The following is a 25,609-nucleotide window of genomic DNA, read 5'->3' as shown; positions in this document are numbered from 1 at the left end:
AACACAGCTTTTCCGATATCATGTGATATACTTTGAAAGAACATTTCAAAATCAATTTATATTTAGCTGTACATACAAACCCGCTACTATTAATTCATTTACGCTTTATTTCAGATTATGTGGATTTATAATAAAATATACACTATTATTATAGAAATCGTATTGTTTCAGTTTAATTCCCGTCCAAACAATCAGGTCAGCAATCTGTAAATCTAATTAAAACATTAATAATGTAAAAATGATAATGATGGCAAGATTATGTGCGATGACAATAATAATTAGGGAGGCACAAAATAAAAAATAAAACAAATTGATAACGGCAATAACAGCATTAACGTTCATTTGTAAAATATTTTTTAGTTTTATACTATTCTAAATCGTAGAACGTACGTTGCATCTTTTAAATTAAATGCACTTTGTTCCACACAGCCGAGACTTATGGCAATTTTATTATGTTTACGATTACACATAACAATTTTTGCACACGTATTAAATGTGTAATCGTGTTATATATTGAGCAACAAGAGAAATAATTGCACTTCGTCCATAGTAACGTTTTGAGATTTTGAGTAAACTGCCGAATTTTAGTAGGAAATTAAGGTATCAAGCAGCGAGCTGTCGACGTCTAGTCAATTCGTGATCAATCAAAAGAGAGATGTCGGGATGACGGCGCAAAATAGTGGCGCAATAATGCATTGTCTGACTGGGATCGGCGCCAGCTTTTAATAGTATTTTGACGGCGTTTACAAATCCACTCTCGGCGGCAACTTGTAATGCAGTCAGACCGTCGATGTTGACTTTCTCTAACTGAGCTAAAGGCGAAGTAACCAATAGCGATACCGTCTGATGAAATCCTCTTGCTGATGCGAGGTGCAACGGAGTATTCCCCCTGGCATCCTGAGTGCCAGGATCCTCGCCATGTTCCAGTAACTTCATCACCATATCGACGTGGTTCTTCCGCGACGCTATGTGCAATGGCGTTTCGCCATATCGCGATGTAATACCCGTCGGTGTATTTTGTATTAACAATGCCGCTGTATTTAATGCACCGCATTCTAAGCTTTCGTGTAAAGCAGTTTCTCCACGATCGTTTTTTAGCGCGGTATCAGCGCCGGCGGCTAAAAGCGTACCAATCAGCAACTCGATATCAGTTTTGTCGTTGTTATCTGTAAGATAATATGTTACTAAAATTCTTACTATTCTTACACTTTTTCGTTTGAGAATTGTAAAAATGACAATAAGGAAAAGTAATCATTTATTATTCGAAACAGTCACGTACTTTATAATACATACGAAAAATGTTCATTGTTTGAAAAAAAAAAGAAATTAAAAAATGTGTACAATTAAAAATGCAATTATTAACTGTTAAGAAAAAAAAATTGATCTGTAAAGAAATCTGCGATCTTACCAAAAATATTTGACGATGCCAAAATGTGCAAAGCACTTCGGCCTTGGTGATCCTTAGCATTAACGGGTCCTGCTCTCGCCAATAATTCCAACGTCTTCAAGGCCGCATCGAAATTATGACGAAGAGATTTTAGTGACATGTGAGCCAGTTGACGAGAGAGCACGTGTAACGCAGTTGATCCACTGCCGGCTTCTTTGACGCCTGGCGGACAGTCGTATTTCAAGAGGTCCTCCACGAATTTCAACACGTTACCCGGTCCGCCGTTCAAGATTGCTCTGTGAAGTGCCGTTTCACCCCGCGGCGAACGCACAGCTGGATCGCACCCGTTCGCTAAGAGCGCGCTGTTCAGGAATAAAAAGTTATAAAAAATTTGTGCTAATTTTTACTTTAAAATTATTACATAACAAAATAAATTTTGGATATAAATTAAATATTAAAAAATATGCAAAAAACGTAGTCTTAAATAACACTTGATTAGATGCTACGATCACTAAAAACTTACCTCAATACTGGCAGACAATGATTCGTAGCTGCCATCAATAAAGGTGGATCACCCGACACATTCCAATCTGGTTCATCCAGATTTTGCACGCAGCCGTTTGCGATCAACGCCGAAACGCGCTTGGCGTTTCCTGATCGAACGGCGTCATAAAATAAATCGCCGTCTTGTTGACTGATAATTTCTTTTTCAAAATCCTCTTGCTTTTCATCCGTTTTGAGACAGATTTCCGCCACGTTCAAGCAGCAGGCTCGGACGTCTTCCGTTACGGACTTTATAAATTTTTTCTCGACATTAATATTGTCACACAAGCGTCGTTCTTGCATCTGGATCTCTAGAATTCTGCAATTTTTTTCATCCTTTTTAAGATCCTTGTCCTGATCTTTTAATTGTTCTTTGCTCATATTACACGCGGATACGTTTTTCATTACGGTGTTATTTGCCAATGAAATCGATTCCTCGTCTTTAGATCTGCTTGTTCGCGAAATATCGTTCACTGAATTCGTAGAGACACCGACGTTTTCTTGATTCTCATTTTCCTTCTCTTTCTCGAACATTACTAAATCCTTGTCGAATGATTCACCCAGTAGAACGCTGGCTTCTACGGAGGAAAGCGTGGATTCCTCAAAAGACGAGTCATCTGTTGCAAGACTAACTTGAGATAATGATAAAGCCTCCATATCAGTAGCAGTCTTCAGATTGTTTGATTTTTCGTTGTTGTGACGTGCTTTTACGGTATCGCGTGGACTCTGCTGCTCACGTTCTGCCGTTGTTTCATAAGCGGAAGTCATCGCACCCGCACGCTTAATTGGCCCCGATTATTTGTTCACGCAATTGGCTCAACACTCTTGACGCAGAACAATAAGGCAGACGCGTGTAATTGGTCTGGGCGCTACAAGAAATTTCGCTTTCGCCGCTCGGTAAAGTTTTACAATAAAACCAGCGCTGCAACAAAAAGAATGTAACAGGAAATGTACGAAACTCGCCGTATGAAATAGTCTAGAAGCGAAGACGAAGCAAACGAGAATCTCCAGCGTTTTATGACGCTTGACTAAAAACGTGCTGCCTACAGTCCTACAGTGCTTACCGGCTGCCTCCACCGGCTTCTCCTTTTTTTGTTTTTTCTTTTTCTTTTTCCTCCTCCTCTTCTTCTTCGACTCCCTCCATCTCTGCACTACCATTCTGTGTTTCGCATTGTAGCATATTTCGCCTTCATTCGTTGCCTACCCCACTTCACCAGTCTGTGTGCTCCTGATTCCTCCTCAGACAAGCCATGGGTGCCGAGTCATTGAAATTTAAAGGGGTCATAATAAATGATTAGCGATTTTAATTATAACCATGCAAAATAATAATTACATTTTTTTCAAATAAAATATTTTTAAATGTACACACATACCTTCCTTCCTTTGTTTTCTCTTTCGAGTTTATGTCATTCAATAATATGAATCTTAATCAACTTAAAAGTAAAAAGATAATAAATATAATATTTTAAACTACTAAAAAATTGAATTATTTTAGTTTTACTTTACCAGTTCTTTAACTCTTCTTATTTAAAAGAATTTCAACGAAGTATGGTGGGCTTGAAAGCGTTTGCAGATTGAATCACATCGTTTGCTACGCCTATTAACTCGCTGCTTTATTACCTTCGAGTATCGATACAAAAAAATTTCAAGAAAGAAGAAAACTGGCCACGCGATTACGATCAGACACGCAGATGCGTATACTAACAGGAAAAAAGGAACATATACGATGCTTACAATACACACATAAGTGTTCGCGTAGGAAACTCGGGATTTCAGTAAAATATTGACATTAATCAAATACATGATATATGCGAATGCGCGCATGTCTAAAAAGTTACTGAACGTTTTATTGAACATCGGGTTACAATAACTTAAATGCGAGCAATGACATTGAACTTGAAGAAATCGCGTAGCTGGTAACAGCAATATGCCACTTTTTCATATAGAATAATAATCCGTATATATGGACTTATTACGCTATTCATACTATAAAAACAGATGTATCTTCTACATGCTAATAAAACGATATGTAATTGGTTAAAGTGTTGAAGGAATTGCAGCTTTTTAATTAATATAAAGAATCCGATGAACGCCAATTAAATCCATATCCACTAAAACAGAAGCAATGTATTACATTTATTCAATAATAATAACCGTATAAGTAATGTCTGTAACATATTTACTATTTATCTGCTTCGTGATCTGGAGCCCGATCGCGACTTCGACTTGCATCGATCCTCAGAAACAGACTTCCGTTTCTTGCGGTGTTTATCCTTGATGCAAACACTCTTGCTGTGGGATGGGCTACGTCGTGATGAGCGTGAGCGTGAACGATTACTGCGAGATCTTGAGCGGGAACGTGAATGCGATCGCGATCGTGATCGCGATCTTGATCTTGATCTTGATTTGGACTTTGATCGAGAATACCTAAAGTAAAAGACGTAAGTAAATAAATGTCGAAATAATAACAACCGCGCATATTTTTGCCTACCCATTATTATAAAACATTAATGTAAAATATGTTTTTTAAAACTAGAAATTTAAGTTAAATAAGATTTAAAATTTTATCAATTTCTATATTTTATTCTTTTAGCAAATATCCTCAAACTTATTACATAGCAATTTTTCATCACCCATATGCACACATCATATGTATTAATCTTCATAAAATATATATTTAAATGTTCAACTTATATACCATCTTTCCTGGCTGTGCTTACAGCAGACAGTTATGGATTGCGTGCACGCGATGGCTATGCCGAGAAGGGAGAGCGGATGAGCCCTTTATGCAGATGAAATTACGAGAGGGTCGGAGACGAACGGATGAAGAGTGGCTAGAAACGGGAGCGCTGAAAGTTTCTCTCTTAACAACTGTTAAGTACTACGACGATGACGACAACGACGGTAACGACGATAATGACGATGGTCAAGACGACGAGGATGACGACGACGACAACGATGATCACGACGATGCCTACGATGGGAACGACGACTAGGTCGAAAGTACAGACAGCTGATCGAGGAACGCCAGAACGTGCCAGACGTGCATGAACTCTCAATTTAGGGTGACAGTCAGTGAATCGGTATCATAGCAGTGTGCAGAACTAGCCACTCCGGTGTCCGATCAGCCGCGGCCCATGTCTCTGCCACGCTTGTCTCGCTCGCAGGACGCAGAAGGAAACCCAAAGTAGATGTGGAGTGCTCTACGCTGTAACTACGACGCGCGGTGTGTATCACAAATGTGAACCCAAGGCGAATCTCGCGCGACAATGTCGAGTAGCGACACACATTTCACATGTGTGTGCTGTACGTTCAGCCGCAACTCCTATAAATAACGGGCAATGTTACGGTTGTTTTACAACCACTTTGTTTAGGTTTGTAGAAATAGCTTTGCTTTTTTTTCTATCACATTACCAATTATATCTAAATGCATTGCTTATAATCATTATTTAAATAATAGTACCTATGTGTAACATAAGCTACACAATGATTTTTTTCATAATTACAAAGTAAAATTATCATAAAAGTACTGTGGTAGTTATTTAATTAAATAAATTTCATGTAATTAAATATTTGTTTCTCAATTATTAAATATTAAATTACTAAATGAATCAAATATAGTAAATTTGCATAAAGTAAAGTTTTGAAAATTTGTAAAAATTAGCAATTGTGATTCATTATTACAGTACAAGAAGAGAGTAAAACTATATTTTTCTATAATAAAAATTCTTTTCTGTTTGACAAGATACTCTTTGTAATATCAATTTTTAATAATAAAGTATATATGCATGAATGGCACTTAATAAATGCAAAACAATGACTAAAAAAGAAGTTTTTAGGGCTTACCTTCTTCTATAAGAACTTCTATGACGGTGGCAATCTCTAGCATAATGACCCTTTTCGCCACATTCATAACATTTATCTTCTGGATGAAAAGGTCTTCCATTGCCTCTTCTAGAAAACCCTCTGTCTCGCAATTTCTTTCCATTTGATAATTCCACGCGAACGCGTCTTCCACATATAATACGACCATCCAGTCCTCTCACAGCATCTTCTGCATCTCTAGAATCTTCAAATTCGACAAAAGCAAATCCAGGAGGGTTTCTAGCAACCCAGACATTACGCAAGGCTCCATAGTAAGCAAATGCATCTTCTAATTGTTGCTTACTGGCACTGCTGCCTAAATCTCCTACATAGACCTTGCCATCAGAAGAATAACGTGAAACCTAGTGACATGTAAAAAGTAAATTTAATAAACGAAGTATCTACATATAAATATATAGATACACAGATAAAAATCCGCCAAATATTTCTTTCATTTTTGTTTAATTAAATCTCAAATTACTATTATTATTTCTTTTTTATTCAACTCATTTCGGGATAACAGTAAAATAAAGATGGTCCCAACCGTTCGCAATAAAACAAAATCGTTTCATTATTTACAATATTGTACGAACGATAAAATTCTGCATTTTCATACCTTGTTCATCTTATCAGCTTTGTCGAGTTGATTTCGTGGCTGCAATCGTTTACAAAGAACGCCGAAGTTGTGGCATCTTTTCTGAAAAATACGCGATCGCCAACGGCAGCCCCTCGCGCGTTATCGATTCGTAAGAAACAAATTGCAAATTGATTAGAAACCCCTCCGTGAAACCAATTTTTCACGGAAATATCCGCTACGTGTTGTTCAATTTATTGGACCAATCACTACCAGAGACTCATGCAGGCAGTATCACAAGTGAACGTAGGAATTGGAGGTTGCTTTTGAGACCATTTCTACGGTGCTCCGGTTACCAAATCAACGATAAAAATGGTCGTTGTCAATAAGGAAAGCGATGGGAAAAACTGACGTTCAGATTTACTTGAAGTGGGTAGTACAAAACAGTTGAAATCTTTCCTCTTGAAGACTCGTTTGCACTGGGGTCGATTGGGTAACGAATATAGCGGCGGGTTGTAGCGGATTTCGTTGAAACTAAAATTTTCGAGTCGACTTCTCAATCCTCGATTTGCTGGTGACGCCTCGTAGCACATTTTCTTGCAACTAAAGTAAAATTTTATTATTATTTGATTGGTCCATATAGGCCAATCACTAGTGAGCGTCGTTCCCGTCAATTTCAAGCAACCATTACAAAAAAGGTGTGGCCTCAGAATTGGCGGGAAACGAGGCTGTCTCCGTGTCATCAACTTACTCCTCTTACACTCCTTATACCTCCCGAGCGTTTTCAGATACTTGGATCTTGGGTGGATCGTACCGCGAGACACTCGGATTGACGGATTTGTCATCTTATTTATTTTTAATTTGTCGATTATTTATATAAATGTAAGATTAAATTAACATTTTTATTTTATTCTCTATCTAAAAAAATTGGTATTACGCAAAGACACTTCGAGCTCGCCGAATGCATCAAAAAAACGTAGATTAACTCGGCGTTAAATTTGGCGCTTTCGAGAACTTCGTGCGAAAAGGACAGCGTTCAATTGACGATCGGACCTATTGCTGTCACACTTTTTTTACGCGGTTGTCTTATTACATCTAAGGGCCGAAAGCACTCTAACGGTCAGTCTAATTGTGGAGCCTCGAGCGTGAGGATGTATCGCTAATCACTCTACAATTTCGTGTATTTTCGACCGCGGATAGGAAGTTTTCGCGGATGAGTAAGTGTCGACGTCGCTGACTCGGAACGAACGATCATTTTTCGTACATCTGTGCCATTCTACTCATTGTTCTGTGCTTCGTTTCGTGCCTCGAAAAAGTACTTCGTTCTATCGACGAGGATTGACCAAAGAATCAAAAGATCTCTTGGACTTCGCGTTTCATATCGTAGCCGGTTTCTTGCCTCGAGGATCGAGGACGACTCGAGTGAAGACTCAGTGGAAGTAAGCAACGCCATGAATATCGAGAGTGCAAATTTCTACAAAGAATGATCGTTCGTCGCGATTCTTAATTTTACTCGTGAAAAAATTGCCGCGATAATCCGTCATTCTTTCGGTCGTTCGTCTCGAGTGATAGTCAGTGATTAGTAATAGTGGTTATAAAAAAAGCAGAGCAGTGTAATATAGTGTCGAATAATTTGGAGTGCTACAAGTCAGGATAATCCAGAATACTGCCACGGGAAGAAGGAAGGAAGGAAGGACGGACGTAAAATAACCTACCTCAATGTAGTTGAAAGCTATAAATGTAAGTAAACTGGCAATACGCTGTCGGCCATATATCACTCAATTGTAATTATTGGAATCTTTTGAAAAACTGTGCACGCCTAGCGCGCGCATGATTTTCTCTAGTCCTAATTAAAAATTAAATATTAATTATTCGATTTTTAATGTACTTTTTGATAACAAGAAGGAAATTTTATAAATGATGTTTAAATGTATATTTAAATTATTCACATAAATCTGAATTTTAGAAAGACAAAAGAAACTTTACAAAGACACTTCCATTTATCAGTTATTAATGCACTAGAGCATTCCTTTTTTTTTTTATTTTTTGTATATATCATATAAAATATTATTTCAATACGCCAATATATTTATGTACATTAAAAATGGTTTATAAAAGTCTTGTTCATTGATTAATCTATACAATCTACATCCAAAGCTTAAATGATAATAAAATCACTTTTTTTAAATAAATACAATACCTATTACAATTTTGTCTGTCATAACTTAAGTTTTAAAGTGTTTAAAAAAATAAAATAATAAATTTTGTGTAAAATAATAAAACGTTCTACAATATGTTAAAACAATGTTAAATTAATAACTGTTCAATTTTTTTTTTTTTTTTTTTTTTTTTAAGTATTAAGAATATAAATACATTGCGCATTTAAATAATACCACTTAATAAAATAATAGTAAAGATATTACGATTTATACATATGCATTCCTTGCGCTTACAATAACTTATAAAATTAACATTATTCAACTAATAATACAATATTCGGATATCGTTTCTTAAAATTATTTCGTATGCGTAATCAAAATGATTTATATACTATTATGTATTTTGTGTTAAATTGTGTAAAAATTGTGTTTCGTAAATAATTGACGATGTGGACAACAGCTTTATCGTTATCAAGATTTCATTAAAAGCAAAGCTGTCTCATACCTTTTCTTCTTTGCTAAGAATTATGAATTTATTGGCAATTTTAACGTTATTAAAATCCAACAGTAATTAATAATAAAGTTTCTCTTTAAATATCTATGTCTTCGGCGTCGTTGTTAATAATTACATTAGTGTACTTCTATTCGAACGTGTCACAAAATGACTAGTCTCTCATCCGGTAACGAGAAATACGCCGCGAAATTAATCTTTTTGGTTCTTTTATACTTTATACTGCCGTTCAGCACGTGTAATACTAGAAGATACTTCCGAATAAAATATCAAGCGGAAGAATCTCGTTGTTTGCTCGACCGCATTTCCTAATTACGGACAAGACAGGAACTTGCTTGAAAATGTAGGAAAGTTTACTGGCACGTCACAAATTCCCTCGGTAAACGAAGCTTACGAGCAATGATACGTATTTGAGGTATTAACACGAGATATTAACACGAGCGTACTTAAAAATATGCATGATATGACTTACATTGCATGTATGTGCACTGAGAGCCATATCTGCCTTTCAGTGCACATACACATACAATCATTATGTGCTGCGTTATAGATGGTTACGCGAAAGTGCTTGGAAGACGATGTTGTGTTTTTGGTTCCGCCGCAGGGAGCAATAAAATTGTCTCTGCGTATAAATATGAGCAAAAGTAATATCTGTCCTCCGTCATTTCTTTCCCTTCGAACAATTATCTGAATACTAATTTGTTTTATTGATTGTCAAACTGTCGCACGTTTTATGAATCCGTTCACCATTTATCTTTGCGGTTTAAATGACGACGGTTCACAAAAGATTGATCCCAGGTTAAAAATGTATTATTTTCCTTTCACCCGTATTGTATCTATATAATTTTGGCAGTAGAATATAGGCACGTGTATTATTAATATTTCTAGTACCCTACGTCATTCTTATCACTGTAAATGATATAAAATTTCTACATACCTCTTAGAAATATAAAGCGCGATCTCACGTCCGTTCTATAAATATGTAATCTCTTCGAATCTTTCTCGCGATTTCCTTAGAAATAACGTACACCGTGCCGTCATTCGTCAGGATAATTGAGCGTGAGTGTTTTTCTCTCTTTTACATCTTCGTTCCATTTTCGACGTTTTTAGTCGACGGAACACCATTGATCTCGTCCTGGATTTGTTGAAGAGTCTTGCCCTTTGTCTCGGGCAGTATTAATACCGTGAAAATGACACTGAGGATACAGAAACCTCCGAATATCCAGAAGACCGCGTACTTACCCTGGAACGCGTCTTCGAGATTGCTGGTGAACTTGGTAATGATGAAGGCCAAGAACCAGCAAACGAATACTGTTATACTGGAGGCCTTAGCTTTGACGTTCGAAGCGAACATTTCGCCCATCACCGCCCATGGAAGTGGGCCCCAGCCTACGCTGTACGTGATAATAAAAATGACAAGCGCGACCACCGGCAACCAAGATATCTCGTTCACCACATCGTCCGCGTGTTGCACCTCCTTCAGGTAGAAAAACAAGCCGAGAGCAATCTACAAAGTAAACGGTTACACATTACAACCAAGTTACAAGATTTTGTAGTAAATACTTCAATACATCGAACATATTTAATAGTAAAAAAAAAAGTTGTAATTTGAAAAAAAAAATCCTATGACAAAAGAATTATAATTTATGTTTCTGCTGCTGATTTTATTGCACGCGAGTCCGGTTTATGCCGTAAATTATGTAATCGTGCACGTACAATCACGTGGAAGTCCTCGTGCACGGAATTGCATCCGATGGATCGTGGGCATTCCGTCGGAATGCGTAATGACGATCCTTATGTATAATGACAGTCGACCTTCCTTGTCTCGCATTCTTACTGCATCCCCGTGATTCACTCATCATATTCTTTGCGCCGGACTTTATCGCGTCCGCGGGTTTATCTTTATGCGATCAATAGATGGTGCGAACTCCAAATAACGAATCTCAAGTCGCGACTCGATCTCTCTACGTCGGGTAATTAAATCGTTTGCTATGAGAACAATTCGTTCGAAGGCGAGATGAGTGATAAAAAAAAGAGTCATTAAATTCAAACTCGCGGCAACTAGCAAGTGTAATTACGACGTACCTGATCGCTAACGCGGAATTGTGTTTAATTGTACGAATGTGATTCGTGATTTATGGAAAATAAATCGGCGCGTGATAATTCGCGCCTGTCACTTACAAATTATCGGTAAGAAAAAAAATACTTATAGGATATATTACTGTCAGCAGTAAATTAATAAATTATGAAACTTTATTTAATGTTAATTTTTTTCCGTTTTTGCTCAGTTTGGAGATTTAAAAAACAAAGGCGATTACTCACCAAACTTATTGTTTCTCCGATGCCGGACAAAACGAGCAGCAATCTCCTGCCAGACCTATCAACAACTATGGGTGTTACCATTGACGCTAGCACCTGTACGACTCCGATAATAATGGTTGATACCGCCGTTGACATGCCGCCTCCGGCAGCAATGAAGATTTTCTCCATGTAGAACAGCACAACATTGATACCGGTGAACTGCTGGAAGGAAACCATGGCACATGTGTAGAGCAGCGCCTTGAAGTTCACCTTCACTTTAAATAAATCCGAGATGCTGACTTGATTCTTGAAAGCCTCGTCAAGAATTTCCTAAAAATCGAAAGCAAGAATTTATCAAGAGATAAATAAAAATTAAAGCATAATTAATTTTTGCTTTTTTCTTCTTTTGAAGAACACGAAGGAAATGAAAGAAATAAAAAAATTGTCGTATGTAATTTAAAGAACGCCCGCCAGTTCGCTAAAACTGCATAGAGAAGAACGTTACTTCAAAGCCAGTTATAACCCACAAGTGTGCGGCATTGTCGTTTAAGATCAAGGAACGGCCTTAGCCACGACCTCGTTTATCTAATGCAACCTGACTGACAATACTCGGACATGCAATGTCCACTTAGTGACGATCAAATGCATGCTTGTAACGCAGGTAGCATCAGCGATTACCGTGCCACCCGAGAAATCACCGAAGTCCTAAACGGTAGCGAATACAATTTGCAATTTTCATTAGAAGAATTTAAATCGATGGAATTTAAAAAAAAAAAATTTTAAACAGCAGTGATTAAAGTTTTTATACGAAAAATTAATAAAATTTAAAATAGGAACAAATGTTTAACTCTTAAAAAGATTTAAAGTTTTTTTTTAGAACGGAAGATTATATCGAGGAAAATTGTCGACTTACCTGTATTTCATCGGCTTCTTTCTGAACAGCCGCTTCGGATTTACTTCGCAATCTCGCTAGAGATGCGACTGCTTCATCTCTGCGGCCTTTGCTGAGGAGAAAATACGGAGACTCCGGCATTATCATGAAGCAACCGAAGAAGACCACCGGTACGATCGCGCATAAAATCCAAAAGACCGTGTAGCTAACGAACGGTCCAATAGCATAGGCATATAGTAAACCAATTGTGATAAAAAGCTGAAGAAATGAGCCTAACGATCCCCTGATGGAAGTCTGGAAAGACGTAATAGTACTTACAAAAGTTTATCACCATGTAACGAGTTCATTATTTTAATATTATCTCCCGGAAAAAAATCAATGTATAAATCAATCGATGCGTTCTCGTATAATTGAGCGTGTATAAATGGTAAATTTACCTCGGCGATTTCACCGCAATACATGGGAAGGATTGTGAACGTGAGAGACACGGCCAGTCCAAATACAATTCGAGCAACATAAAGCTGAGCGATATTGTTCGCGGTGGCGATAAGTATCCATCCGATTGCAAACGGCACTATAGAAAATAGCAACGTCCGTTTACGGCCCCATCTACAGAAACAGAGATAAGTTCAGTAATTTCCTGCATCATTTTCAGTTCGCTCTTCACCGTCGAAGATTCGTATCCAACGCGTGCCTCGTGAAAATCGGCACCTTTTCAACTCCTGGTTTTTTATCGCGCGATTAAATTCGCTGTGTCGCGAAATTATTTGAGCGTGCTTGATTGAATTTATGTAATCCTACCTTTCTCCAAGGTATCCCGACGCGTAGCTGCCAAAAATAGCACCGAGAGCTATCAAGGATCCCACCCAAGATGACTCGTCCGGACTGATTTTCGAATCCAATGGTCCTTTGTCAGGATCATTCTCCAATAGTGGTAGAATCGGACTTGTCCATCCCATAGCAACACCAGTTGCGAGGACAGATAAACTCCCTGTAATTGTACATACAAAATTAGTAGATGTGCAGGTGGAAAATTTGCCGCGGTGATAAATAATCACAAAAAATATTTGCGATATTCCATCGCGCGACTTTATTAATGTGCTTTAATTCCTTAAGTGTTTGTATTGAATAACCGATATAATTGAACACATTGTTATCTAGAACTTTAATATCGAAAGCTATCTTATGATCGCTATTTTATCGCCTAATGGAGCTCGATAAAATATTCAATTTACAAATGTGAATCGTGATTGCACGTGTCATTTTGTTCGTTACTGTCGTATCTAGGTACCGCATATTTAAAACAGCAATTTTTGAGAGAGAGAGAAAATAAGATACGTTTTAAATCAAATTTTTTATTTTATTTTTTATCACTTCCCACTTCCCTTCCGAGAAAAATTGACTTTTTAAAGGTCCTTTCGTTCCGAGATTAGCAATTTAATCTCGCTAGCGATCGAGATAACTTGTCGGCAATGCACCGCTGACGAAACGAGAGTCAAAGCGCACTTTGAAGGTTTTTCCGGTGATAAAGTGGTTTTACATAATTGCGTATTTCAGGTAACGTGACGAGATTCAAGGCGCTTCCGGTTTTATGGAGCAACGATCGGCGCACTTACAAAACCGGAGATTTAAGCTGGTTGCAAGGCAACGGGAAACATTCAGCAAGTTGTCGGTGAGTTTAAATATCTACATATATATAGATTCGCGCGATTTAGGTACGGGCGAAAATTTATATCAATCGATATCGCACATTTGCAAATTTAATTCAGCAAGATAACGTTCTGCTTATGTTCAGTGCAGCTATTGCTCCTTATTATTATTATTTTTTTATGCTAATAAATACTTAATTTCACAAACGCGAGGAGAGATAATGTCACGTTTTAATATATCAAACGTAAATTGAATTACACGTCGATTTGTCGTTGCATTACAAATAGCCTACGCGCGATTGTAGAAAAACCAGCGAAGCCGATTATTATAATGATGCTCGTCGCAATTATCGCATTTACGTAATTTCTCAGTGAGCCGGTGCCCGGCTTATATCGCCAATCGCGCGTGTCGCGGTATTGAACTGGTGGCGACGTGTCATAAAAGTGGCGCGTGACATCTGAAAGATACCACCTCGCTAACATTATCACAATGTAATATTAAAGTTGTCATTATGACGCGATTATAGAAGTGCACTTTGCATTCTCGCAGGAAAAAGAGATAACAATGGACCAGTTGCGCCGAGGCCGCAACTCAGCTTTATCGACTTTTATTAACGCCGCTGTATTATCCACTACCAGAAATTGTTCCGAAGCTTTCTAATTATAAACTGCGCGCGCGTGCGATTGATAGAACGTTAAACCTTTTCTTCGCGGCGTTCGGACGATCTCTGACAATGTGCGGGACCCACGGAAGAAAAAAAAAAATAAAAAAAGCAGAAACAATGATAACGCATTACCGTAAGCAGTATCTGTGTTTGTAAAAGTAACTCGATCGAGTCATATCAATGCCAAATTGTTAATTCACTCGTGAAAAAATATGGTCTTTAATGACGTAAATTATCTGCAGTGATTACAAGTGTAATTTTCCTCAAGCGAGCCGGCATGGGACTTCGAAAATTTACAATTTAAAACAACTCAAACGACGCTGCGTGGTGTAGACGTTTTAAAACGATGTCGTTATAAACAAAGATATGTCTGAAAAATGCAATAAAGACGTCTCCTTTCTCTGACTAGTTTATAAAGATAATTTGGGAGATTTCAAAATATATCCTTTAAATGTCCTATAAGGCGCGCGAGGCAATGCTCTCTTTAAGGAGCGCGTAATTAATTTGCTTGCGTACTCAATGTCGATGGCTCTTTTTCATAAATAAAATACGAGGCAAGTAAAACCTTTGCACTTGTGGATTATATCGAAAGCCATTGTATGGAACTTGTCAGTGCGTGGGCCTATCACCTCCGCAGCGGGACTATTTCCTCTTGATTTCTTTACGCGCATGATAACGCTTGACTGTCGAAGTTACTTAATTTCCATTGAAATTAGCAAATTATGTTCTCATTGATCGCCCCCCTCGTAAAAAGGCGACAAGCGATTATCTATTGCCACGCGATAAATTCGTGTCAAGTATTATCACGGATACACCAGATCCAGATAGATACGGAACCGCTGCCTCGTTGCAAGGAAAAGAAAGCGGAGGTCGTTCAATCTCCGTGACACCTCATTTTTGATCTTGAAAACTTTCAGTGTTGATAATGATTTTTCTGCAGCTGCGTTATCTATCGATTCTCGCCGAATGATTTAACATTTCTATTATCGTTTAATCGTCCGCGATAAAATGTGTCTTTTTAATTTCAGATTAACGTCGTAAATTTATATTTAATGGAACTTATAAATCTAATAACCCTGTTTTTTTGGAGGAAAATTAAATATTAAATGGATAAAATTTATTTTTGATATTTGCAATGCAAACAATGGCTTTTGATATAATTTTTCAATAATAAGGTTTAATTTAACTTTAAAATGCTATTTTAGATAATTAAAAATTAAAAAGCAGCAAAGAAATCTCGGGTGTTAAAAGTACTATGAAATTAATGTAATCATGCTATTACATTTGAAATAACATTATCAATAATTAATGAATACTTTATGTTGACATATTTTTTATCGAAGCAGCGAGCAATCTCGTTACGTTACGAGATAATTTCGCGTCTTAAGAGCTTTAAATTCCCTTTTTTTTTTTTTTCTGTAACCAAAGAAAAGTGGAATATTTTAAGATATGTTCGGCGTAATCTGGCGAGACATTCACAACAAAAATGTTAATATCGAAAGCGTGCACCGCTGAAAATGCAAGGATCGATGACCCTTTGCTCCCGAATGAGATATCACAGTTGATGCCGAAGCTGTATTAAGTAGTCCAAGTCAGAGCTTGCCGATGACCCGCCGTTGATTGGTTATAATCCCCCCCCTAATCTTCTTAATTTTATTTTCTGGCTCGTTGAAGAGCTGCATTTGTATCCCTACTATGTTTTTTTATTACAAATTCCACGGAATAATCTGTTCCTTTTGTTTATACCATTTTCGCACCCGCGACACGACGCATATATGTTAGATTATCGCGGAACAGAAATACGCGAGATGGGCGACAAAATGGCCCGAACGATAAAACTTAATAAGTAACAAAGCGCTCTTGAATTCGCTTACAAAGCGCTGCACCTCGTGTGGCAAATTGTTGGATAATTGACACTTAAAAAAAATCTGTACTATAAGAGTAAGCTTCAAAATTTTTTATAACACATGCATATAAATATGATGTATGTAATATATTTAAAAGACGTAATAATATTAAAAAAAAAATTTCCATAGAATAATATTGGAAAATATCGATTATGCCGCAGACAAGTGCAGTAATGCAGTCGCAATTACGATGGCGCAGCGTGTTACTTTAAAAAAAATAAAACAAAAAGGAAAGAAAAAAAGAACTACAGCGATTTACGTCCGACAACCAGAATAGTTTCGACGTCATATTTATTTGCTCGCGCGATTATAAACATTGTCGTCATTAACGTTGCAAAATCGTGGGCACTGACGTTACTTTATGGTCAGCTGACAAACATTTACGTCCCACGCGACGAAGTAACGAACTGTGTGCGACACGCGGGTAAAATTGCAACGAATTAAAAATGAGAACTGCGTGATAGAATAACATGATCGATAGTTAACGACAAGTGCGAGAGGCGTTACCGCAGATAACGCGGTGTTCAGAAAAATCGCGATTGAGAATGTAAAAAATGTCGCAACAAACAATGGATAGGTTCGTTGCGTCGTTATCGATAATATGAAAGAGTAAAACTATTTTTGCACGAGATCTGTAATCGGCTTTTGTTCAGCAAGTTAATAAATGTATTGCATCAGATGCTCGTTCTCTGAACAAATTGTAATGCAATACGTCGTCTGTCGTACGTATTCTAGTAAAATATATACATATATATGCACTTGGCCATGAGTACCCAGACCTTTTGTCGCGGAAATTGCATTACGAGGAGAAACTGATGATACGAAACGGACCGCACGGTTCGTTAGCAACCGATTTTGTAACTAATGGAGAAATCCAAATCCATCGATTTCCGTATAAATGCATAATTAATGGTTAAAACGCGGGGATCTCCGTTTCTCCGACCCAAGGACTCTCTCCGCTCGCATGATTTCCGATTTCGCGTGAATCGGCATTGCTGGACTAATCAGAGCTGATCTGAATTTTTATATTCAACCGATATATCGTCGGTAAGCCGAGTGATGGAATTTAAATAACCCGACTCGCCGCAGTTCGATCGCGAAATGAGGAATCCGAACATGAAATCTCTTAATAACGCAACGAAAATACGCAATCGATAAGAAACAACATCGTTTAAAAGATCGCACGCTGATTTTCATTGAGAATCGGGCCGCTCTCAATTCGGCCGGCAATCATTTCTGAACAATCGAAGGGCTTGGTCTCATTACGAATTCGATTGGACTCGCGTCGCAAGGGAGATCCCCTCGCACAATTCGGAATTCACACTTCGGGGTCTCGTTCGACTGACTAGCCGGCTGTACCGGTAATGAGGAAGTAGTTTAAACCGATTGCGATCTTTGTTGGTTAAGATTGAATTTGGTCGAGCGCCGGATGTGAATCGTTTAATATTCCCGTCGTCCGAGTACGCGAAGGACTCGCCGGCGAACATGAATCGTGGCACGTAACCCGGCATCCTCGTTTTTTCCCGAGTGGGCTTTCGATGCCGATATGCCTCAAGTTCGAGCTAATCTTGACCAGAATCAAGCCGAATAATTATCTCGGTTTCTTTGTAGCCGCGCAATCGATCGCATCGTGCGAATTTAATAAAGAATTGAATCGCGGGTTTTTCTTTTTCTGCTATTTTCCACGAATTTTCGATTCTCACTATTCACGTGTCGAAGAAAAATCGTCGTAAAGTATCCAACTACAAAATAATTTAAGAAAATTATTTTAAAACAAAACCATTCATGAAAAGTTTATAACAAATTTTATAATAAATTTTTGTTACTAATTATTTTTAACAAGTACATTTTTATTTATTATCATATTATGCCGAACTAAAACTGCCTACTATGTATTGCTTTTTTCCCCCATTGTTTATAATAATTATTATTCGCGTTAACCATCGATGAAAGTGCCAGAAAATTATTGCATTATGCCGACAATATTTGCGTTTAATTACACATTTACCGGGAACATTATGTTAACCCAAATTATTGTCTACATACTCTAAAATAATATTATTAGCTTCTATATGTCGATGCAACCTATATGTAGAATAAACATTAATTAAAATTGAATACTATTTCGCGTTGTTTGTTGGATTTTCCGCTTGTGCCGACGAACTATTTTACGGCGGTCAAATAACTGGCAGGCAAAATCTACAAAATTGTCAAGTATTATTTTTATCAGCGCGGCCGAAGCGAAGCGGGCTAAAACGATCAAAAGTAAAAGCAGAAATAATTGCGATAACCGTAGACATCAACGACCGCGTCACGCATGTGCAAGGTGCAGTTGCAGCGTGGATCACACGTGGTGAGAGTCGGCGGGCCACGTATCACGCCGCTACATTTTCTTCAATTAATGTCACTCGTATCAAAAGAGTAAGTGCACCATTAAAAAGCAAATCGTATGATTTATCGCCACCATTATTCAATCTAATCGATTTAAATCTGCTGTGGGTACGCCGACGAATGCATAACACAATCTAATTCTTCTATTGACGACGGACTTGGGGAAAAAAAAACAATTTCTTGAATAAGAATTAAATTGAATTTCACGTCTACACTGTGAAAGTGCACCTTGATAGCTTTATTTAAAAATACAGAATAATCGGCGTATAACTGCGAAACCGACGCGAGGGGTATTCCCTAAGCGAGACAATCGATCGTACTGCGTTCAACGGAAGGGTTGTTATTCGTCCTAAAGTGATACATTCACCGTATTAGTATTATATCTCTGATGAAAATAAATCAAAACTTTTTCGTATTTTAAACTTAAAAACCATGACAGCTGATTAATAAAAAAAATATAAAAAAAAAGAAATTAAACAAACAATGAGTTATTAGTATACTCTGCAATTTTGTTTCATAAAATTCTATTTAAAATTAGTAGGCAGTTTAAAAATTAATCCATTAAGTATAATATTTAAAAAATAATTTTTAAAAATTGCAAGAAGTCTTCGTATGATTTAAAGTTATATTGCTTTGAAAATAATCATACAACGGACTTCAAAGTATCCGGGACAACAATGTTTTAATAAAAAGATCGCTTTTACGTTCGGTCTTTTATTAATATATTATGCGGACTTACCCGCCCCAGCAGCCAGAAACTGAGGAAGCTTCGAACCCTTCTCCGTCATCTCTTCGGAGTAGTGTTGGCCGTTGGTTCTTGACGATGTCCTGCTGGTCAACTCCACTGATTCTCTGATGACTGGGGGTGTATCATTCGCGGCCGAAAGGGAACTCACTGGTACAGGGCTATAAGCATAGTCTTTATAAGAGCGCCCCTCTATCTCCTCGTTGCCACGAGTGGGGGTCATTTTCTCGATCTCTCTTTCTCGCTCGTCTTCCTCTAATCGTTTCCACGTCTCTCTCCCACTCATTTCATTTACCAGCTCCCTAGGAAGCGCGATCTCGATCGCGGGTCGATCGCTGTCGCAGCGACGATATGGGATGCAACCGCGACGTCTCGAGACCTAAACCCTGAAACGAGGCATCGTGGTCAAGGTTATAGCTACGACGCCGCTGAGAGAACGGCCTAGGGTTCACCCTCGTCCGAAGGGCTGCCCTTGACCTAGAAGGCCGAGTAAAATTGCACAAAATATGAAAATAGAGACGGGACTTCATTTCTGAGCGGATTTTATTTTGCAATAAACGACGACGGTAATAATAATGCAAAAATAACGGCGATGGAGATAAAATTAAATTAACAGCTACATTTCCGTTTTTATAAAAGAAAAAATAAGAGTAAAAAAATTTGCACTGTTCTCGATGTTAAACTCGCCGCGGGCAATTAAATTAATTTGAATGCATTTTCAAAGAATTTCTGCAGAAAGTGCTACAAATACTACGCCCACTTACACCTTTCGGTTTACAGTCGGCATCAAAATGAATGAAGACATTTATTTGATGAAATAATTTGCCCCGAGATCTTTCATCTTTTTTTTATACTTAAAGCACTTTTAATATTAAATGTTCGGACATTAAAGCGTAGTTACGTGAAGCTCGCTTCAAAAAATTTTATTTCCGTTTTTAGCGAGCGAACCGTGCCGGCGGTACCCTACCCCTCGTGGAAAGCACCACCCCAATTCAAAGATGTAATTCCCCTATCGTCGCTCTCCCTAATATAAGCCGAGGGAAAATCGATAACGTGCTGTACCAAACGCCCAGTAATGACGCTAATGCAAGCGAGTGGCGTGATCGATTGGATCGAGGAAACAAGATCAATCGCGACGACGCCAAGCCGAGGCATTTTGGATCGTGTTTCCGTTTTGCGACACTTCGTTGTACTGATTAATACATAATCTCCATGTAATTTGAACATTAATTCCACGAACACGTCAGTTGACCAGTAAACTGCATGCTTCCTTTTTCTCATTCCGTTTCAACGGAACGCGAAGAGGCGGCGTAATATTTTTATCCTTAAATTAGACCACCTGCCGGTTAAAGTAATTCGCAGAAGGGGTTGTTCTACGACCAATAAGGTCTGCTTACGTCAATGGAAAAATCAATGAAATCCAGGACAAAACTCGCGTCCTGCGACATTGACCCTACGGCTGACGTTACGATACGCACACGTGTCTTTATTGCGAATTGACGATTTCACGATACGAGCCTCGGGATTGCTAAAAACATATGCGACGCTTATAAAAACTTAGGAGATACGAATATAATAAAATTTAATTTAATTAAAAAAAAAAACTCAATTTCATGATAGAATACGCTCGTAAATTACGCTCGGTAAAAGAGCGTCCTTTCAGTTTTAAATGCAATCACGTTACGCGCTTATTGGTGCAAAATCTCGATGGAAAACGGCAGTTGCCGCTTCGGTTGAAACTTCGGAGCGAAGATAAATAAGTAGTTTACGGTACACAGATGGTTCTTTTACCGAGCTCAAATAAAATAAGAACAACCTTTATTGCTGCACTTCAGTAAGTCCACATCGCACGATTCGGGATTAATTAAAGAAAGTATATTTCAATGCTTTATGCGAACTTTGCCACGCTGCTAAATTGCTACAGTAGAATTCGACTTTTTTTTTCATTAATATTAATTTTTTATAAGACATTAAAACAATTATTAGTTTAGAAAAGCAAATCTATTAAAAGATTTTAACTTTTTCTTTTTTTCCTGTGACTTAAATATTTGTTTATATCACGCAGGGTTTTCAGTAAAAATTATCGACGAAACAAACTCACAAAAATTAATGAACTCGACACACTTTATTCCTGCTATCTTCGTTTTTTTTTTTTTTCCACGATTGATATAGCGAGTTAAAATGTTCACCGAACGATTGAACGAATATTGATACAGTTATCAATGGCGAAAAATTCCGCTGTTCACACTCGTTTGATTGTTTCCGCTACGGAATTCCTAAGGGATCGATAATCGCTTTCCCCGCTGCAGTTTCGAGCACGGAGAAAAAAAAAAAAAAAAAACATAATTCGCGTATCGGCGGAATCTAATTGCAATCTATAATTTATCGACGATAACCGCGACAACTTTGCGCGCAATTTGAGAGAATAATAAGCACGATATATTCCCTCGGCGGAGAGATACGTGTGGAGGGGAAAAAAAAAAAAAAAAAAAGGTAGGAGAGAAGCAGTAAGAAGAACTTACCGATGTCACACACGCACTGTCGTTAAAATGATCTTTTTGTTAAACGAGAGCTGCGTTATAAGCCCGAAGATTATTATTTACGTAACGAGTTACGCTTATCGGGTATACAAAGTATATCGATGTTGTTTTAATCGCTCGATATCATTGTCACCTCGGTAGCCCGCGATGATAACGATAAACGAGGTAATCTATAAGCGCCAATAGTAATTTCAAGTAAATTAGTCATATACTGTCGATTTACTGACGTTGACAAGATTTATGGAATCGTAAACATTACGAATAGCAAACACGCGATTCAATTGCACTTTTTTATATTTGATCAAGCAACGTGGCAAAATTCTATCGAAGTGATTTCTCCTTGCTTTCCTCAATTTCATAATGGAATTCAAGTGTAAGAAACGCAGCCGCATTTTTCAGCTCGTTTTTATCGAGCTTCTGAAATTGTCTTTCCCTAACGGAAGCATTTTAATGCCACGGTATTAAGCACGATATGTACAATTAAAAGCGAACGTTGACGAAAAGAAGATAAGTATCTTATCGACTATCGAGGATCCAGTGGGACTAAATGAAAAATTGGCATCGATCCCAATTAATCAATAAAGTCGCACGATATTCGAACAGGATGCGTGCAAGCCTTGTCCTCCGCGAGCGAATTGTGCGGCGTTTAAAATGCGATTAAGCCGGACGATTATCGTACCAGAAGCGCAGCCACCGAACAAGGCAAAACAAGGAAGCAATTTAATCGTCACATTCGCGACAGAATTATTTTCAACATTTTAATAAGCGAGCACGACAAATTGCTCCGAGCCGAACGTGATTCACAATTTCCCTCCGCGTCGTGTTTCTACGTAACTGGACTTTTAATTGATCGTTACCTTGTACCGCGTAAAGTCGAATTAAATGGAACAACCGAGCCGATCGCACCACACGTCACCGAAGAAAATTGCGAATGTCGATTAATGTCAACGGTGATTAATAAAGCCCTACGTCTTATTTGTATTACTGTAAATGGATTGTACGATCTGGAGACAGACGGAAGATCCCCGAGGGTAATTAATCATCAAGAATTGTCGATATTGCTAATGGCACCTGAGATATATTGCGCCAATATAATATCGATTAACGTTAAGCTTGATGAATTTAATTTTCCAGCTCTTTCTCCGCATGCCGCGGGATATCATTTAGATAGAAACAATCGTATCGTTAACGTTTATTAATACGCGACTGCAAACCGTCCGCCGTCACGTGAAATGACCGGACGATGTAGCGAGCGAAGTAATTTATCACTTATAATTGCGTTTATTTATACACCTAGCGATCGCTACAAATCTGTAAGTTAAAATACATGCGAATTAAAAATACTCGCGACGTCGTAATGATTCACAGTTAAATTGGATTAAAAGCGCCGAGTTATCGTTGACACAACTGACAACTCGACAAACATAATAACGAGATGATTACTGATGTATGAAGTGAACATTGCAGAGAAGCGATCATAATGAGGAGGATTATGGAAGAAATCGTCTCATACGTCAATAATTCTCGCGTAATTGTGTTTGCTCATACGCCGACGGTGTTAACAAAAACGTAGCCATTTACAATCGTTTCTAATAGAAATTGCAACCGGCGAATTGTTCGGAGCCTCTAATTCACGTCGCGTTTGCAAATCATCGTACAACTTATCGCAGCGTCTCTTTAATCAGCAATAGTTTGCATACATTACTTCTTGTTATACAATTTATAGAAATTGGAAATCTTGTCCAATTATGATAAATGAAAAAAAAAAGTTGCTATGAAAGAAGATTAATTGGTTGATTGATCGACGGTAAATTTAAAATGCAAAAATCCTTATCTCTTTTCTTTATATTATTTAAATTACTTTAAAGAAAAGAAAGCAGTAAAACTTACCGGAGCAGAAAAATTGTGACAAAAGTTTTGTAAAACATTTGCGTTGTCACTATCAATTACGCAACGTTCATTTAAATGGTACGACGTGTCGTTAAAAGGTAGACACGTGTGAGTTTCTGATAGTATGAATTATACGAATAACGCGTTTCGTCGGTGACGTTTCAGCGTTTTCCGCCGTGTTAACATTTTGATCGGAAAACACTCGCAGCCACAATTCTCACATTCCAAAAGGACTTCGTCAAAATATTTGGGGAAGGAGAAAGAAAAAAAGAAAAAAAGAAAAAAAGGGTTGACGTGACACAAATTAATAATCAAAACTCTCGCCTGCCATATCTAGGTTTTGCAAATAATCGCTAGAAAATCGCGGCCTGATTCAGTTAGCGCAAAGAACATTACTCTTTCTTGGCCTGGTTTCAGTTTTACCTTGCACGAGCATCAAGTACTTGACAATGGCGATCAATTAAAAAAAAAAAAAAAGAGTATTAAAAAAATGAAAAGACTCTCCGATATAATTTAATAAGCTTTGTTATAAAAATCGTGAAAATATTGAAATATTGTTGTTTATAAAATTGCAAGAACGAAAGAAATGCAATTGAAACGGGAACTTCTTACTCTTTATTACCAATTTAGTTTCGGTATGAGATATTGAAATATTTCTTGGCAGAAAAACTCTGATTTCATTTGCGGAGGTAAAAGGTTGTTTCGCTTTATTATGTCTATGGTTTCATTGTATTATGCAACGCGACCGATAAAATGCGGTTGTGCAGAAATCAACGAGGGAAATCGGTCTTATTACGACGCTGATATTCGGTGCTTCAACCTGATGAAATCAACCGTCGATATCATTAACGTAATCACGCGCGAATGCGATAATAATGAGAGCTCGGGATATAATCGCCGAACAATGCATCGCGTTACGCGATTTTCACGGAATGACGTCACGTAATCTAATACGTGAGAAAATGTAATGTGTATGCGAAGAAAAAGAAAAGCAACTAATAGAGGGGATTAATGACGTGTGAAAGGTAGTAGGATGTAAGAATCGCCACGTGCGAAACGTGACAAAAACGTAATCGTCTCGAATGCACTTACGTCTTGTCGCTCTAATTCGTAATCACTTCGTAAATGCGTATACGCGTAATTAAAACACGATGTTAATCTGCAAGCGTTAAATCACAATCGCAGAATGATTCCTCGGTAACTGTCCAATGTTGAAAAATTATTTGTTTGTCTCAATTTAATATAATTTTTATTGTATCGCAATATCTGTAGTATTTATGAAACAAAATAATTTTAATTATTGTTTTCAAGTATCGCGATACTACAATGCGTTTTGACATAATAGTAAGAACGTTTATTCAACGCACGGAACTCATTTTAATCATAAAAGATGATTTGTGTCTCACTTAAAGAATGCAAAAACCTGCGTCATCTCGCGCGGAAAAATTTGCAGCAGCGGATATTTATCTTCTTTTATCTTATGTATGAGGTATTTTACAATATTAATTAACGCTTAATATTCTTTGTCTATTAATTATACAAAATTACACTTGGCAGATGCGTGGTTTAAAAGGTTCTAAAGTGCGCAATT

General features: G+C 37.6%; 3 protein-coding genes across 6 annotated transcripts; all 3 read right to left on the bottom strand.

The window, feature by feature from the left end:
• Positions 1–145: 145 nt before the first annotated feature.
• Positions 146–3,597, bottom strand: LOC139101873 (putative ankyrin repeat protein RF_0381). Its single transcript, XM_070655367.1, has 5 exons — positions 3,437–3,597; positions 2,995–3,363; positions 1,911–2,852; positions 1,409–1,749; positions 146–1,166 (listed from the first exon to the last, which is right to left on the bottom strand). Exons 3-5 carry the CDS (start codon positions 2,696–2,698, stop codon positions 604–606), a joined length of 1,692 nt encoding a protein of 563 aa, XP_070511468.1. The 5' UTR covers positions 2,699–2,852; positions 2,995–3,363; positions 3,437–3,597; the 3' UTR covers positions 146–603.
• Positions 3,598–3,737: 140 nt separating this feature from the next.
• Positions 3,738–6,889, bottom strand: LOC139101887 (serine/arginine-rich splicing factor 7). 3 transcript variants are annotated; one of them, XM_070655396.1, is made up of 4 exons: positions 6,411–6,889; positions 5,777–6,156; positions 4,114–4,357; positions 3,738–4,041 (listed from the first exon to the last, which is right to left on the bottom strand). In XM_070655396.1, the coding sequence occupies exons 1-3, from the start codon at positions 6,417–6,419 to the stop codon at positions 4,117–4,119; spliced, it is 630 nt and encodes a 209-aa protein (XP_070511497.1). In that variant the 5' UTR covers positions 6,420–6,889; the 3' UTR covers positions 3,738–4,041; positions 4,114–4,116. The 3 variants fall into 3 exon arrangements, 2 of the variants coding, with proteins under 2 accessions (XP_070511497.1, XP_070511498.1); XR_011545636.1 differs by lacking the exon at positions 3,738–4,041 and adding an exon at positions 4,629–5,255 and having other exon boundaries at positions 4,227–4,357; positions 6,411–6,888; XM_070655397.1 differs by lacking the exons at positions 3,738–4,041; positions 4,114–4,357 and adding an exon at positions 4,373–5,255 and having other exon boundaries at positions 6,411–6,888.
• Positions 6,890–8,232: 1,343 nt separating this feature from the next.
• On the bottom strand, positions 8,233–22,223 carry LOC139101875 (trehalose transporter 1-like protein). Of its 2 annotated transcripts, XM_070655369.1 has the most exons (7): positions 22,111–22,223; positions 19,583–19,974; positions 13,033–13,222; positions 12,669–12,840; positions 12,253–12,525; positions 11,361–11,669; positions 8,233–10,545 (listed from the first exon to the last, which is right to left on the bottom strand). In XM_070655369.1, the coding sequence occupies exons 2-7, from the start codon at positions 19,872–19,874 to the stop codon at positions 10,117–10,119; spliced, it is 1,665 nt and encodes a 554-aa protein (XP_070511470.1). In that variant the 5' UTR covers positions 19,875–19,974; positions 22,111–22,223; the 3' UTR covers positions 8,233–10,116. The 2 variants fall into 2 exon arrangements, with proteins under 2 accessions (XP_070511470.1, XP_070511471.1); XM_070655370.1 differs by lacking the exon at positions 22,111–22,223 and having other exon boundaries at positions 19,583–19,994.
• Positions 22,224–25,609: the final 3,386 nt, after the last annotated feature.

This window comes from Cardiocondyla obscurior, linkage group LG04 (assembly GCF_019399895.1).
Source record: "Cardiocondyla obscurior isolate alpha-2009 linkage group LG04, Cobs3.1, whole genome shotgun sequence".
Lineage (NCBI taxonomy): Eukaryota > Metazoa > Arthropoda > Insecta > Hymenoptera > Formicidae > Cardiocondyla > Cardiocondyla obscurior.
The sequence above is the reverse complement of the archived record's forward strand: the minus strand, read 5'-3'. Positions and strand labels throughout refer to the sequence as shown.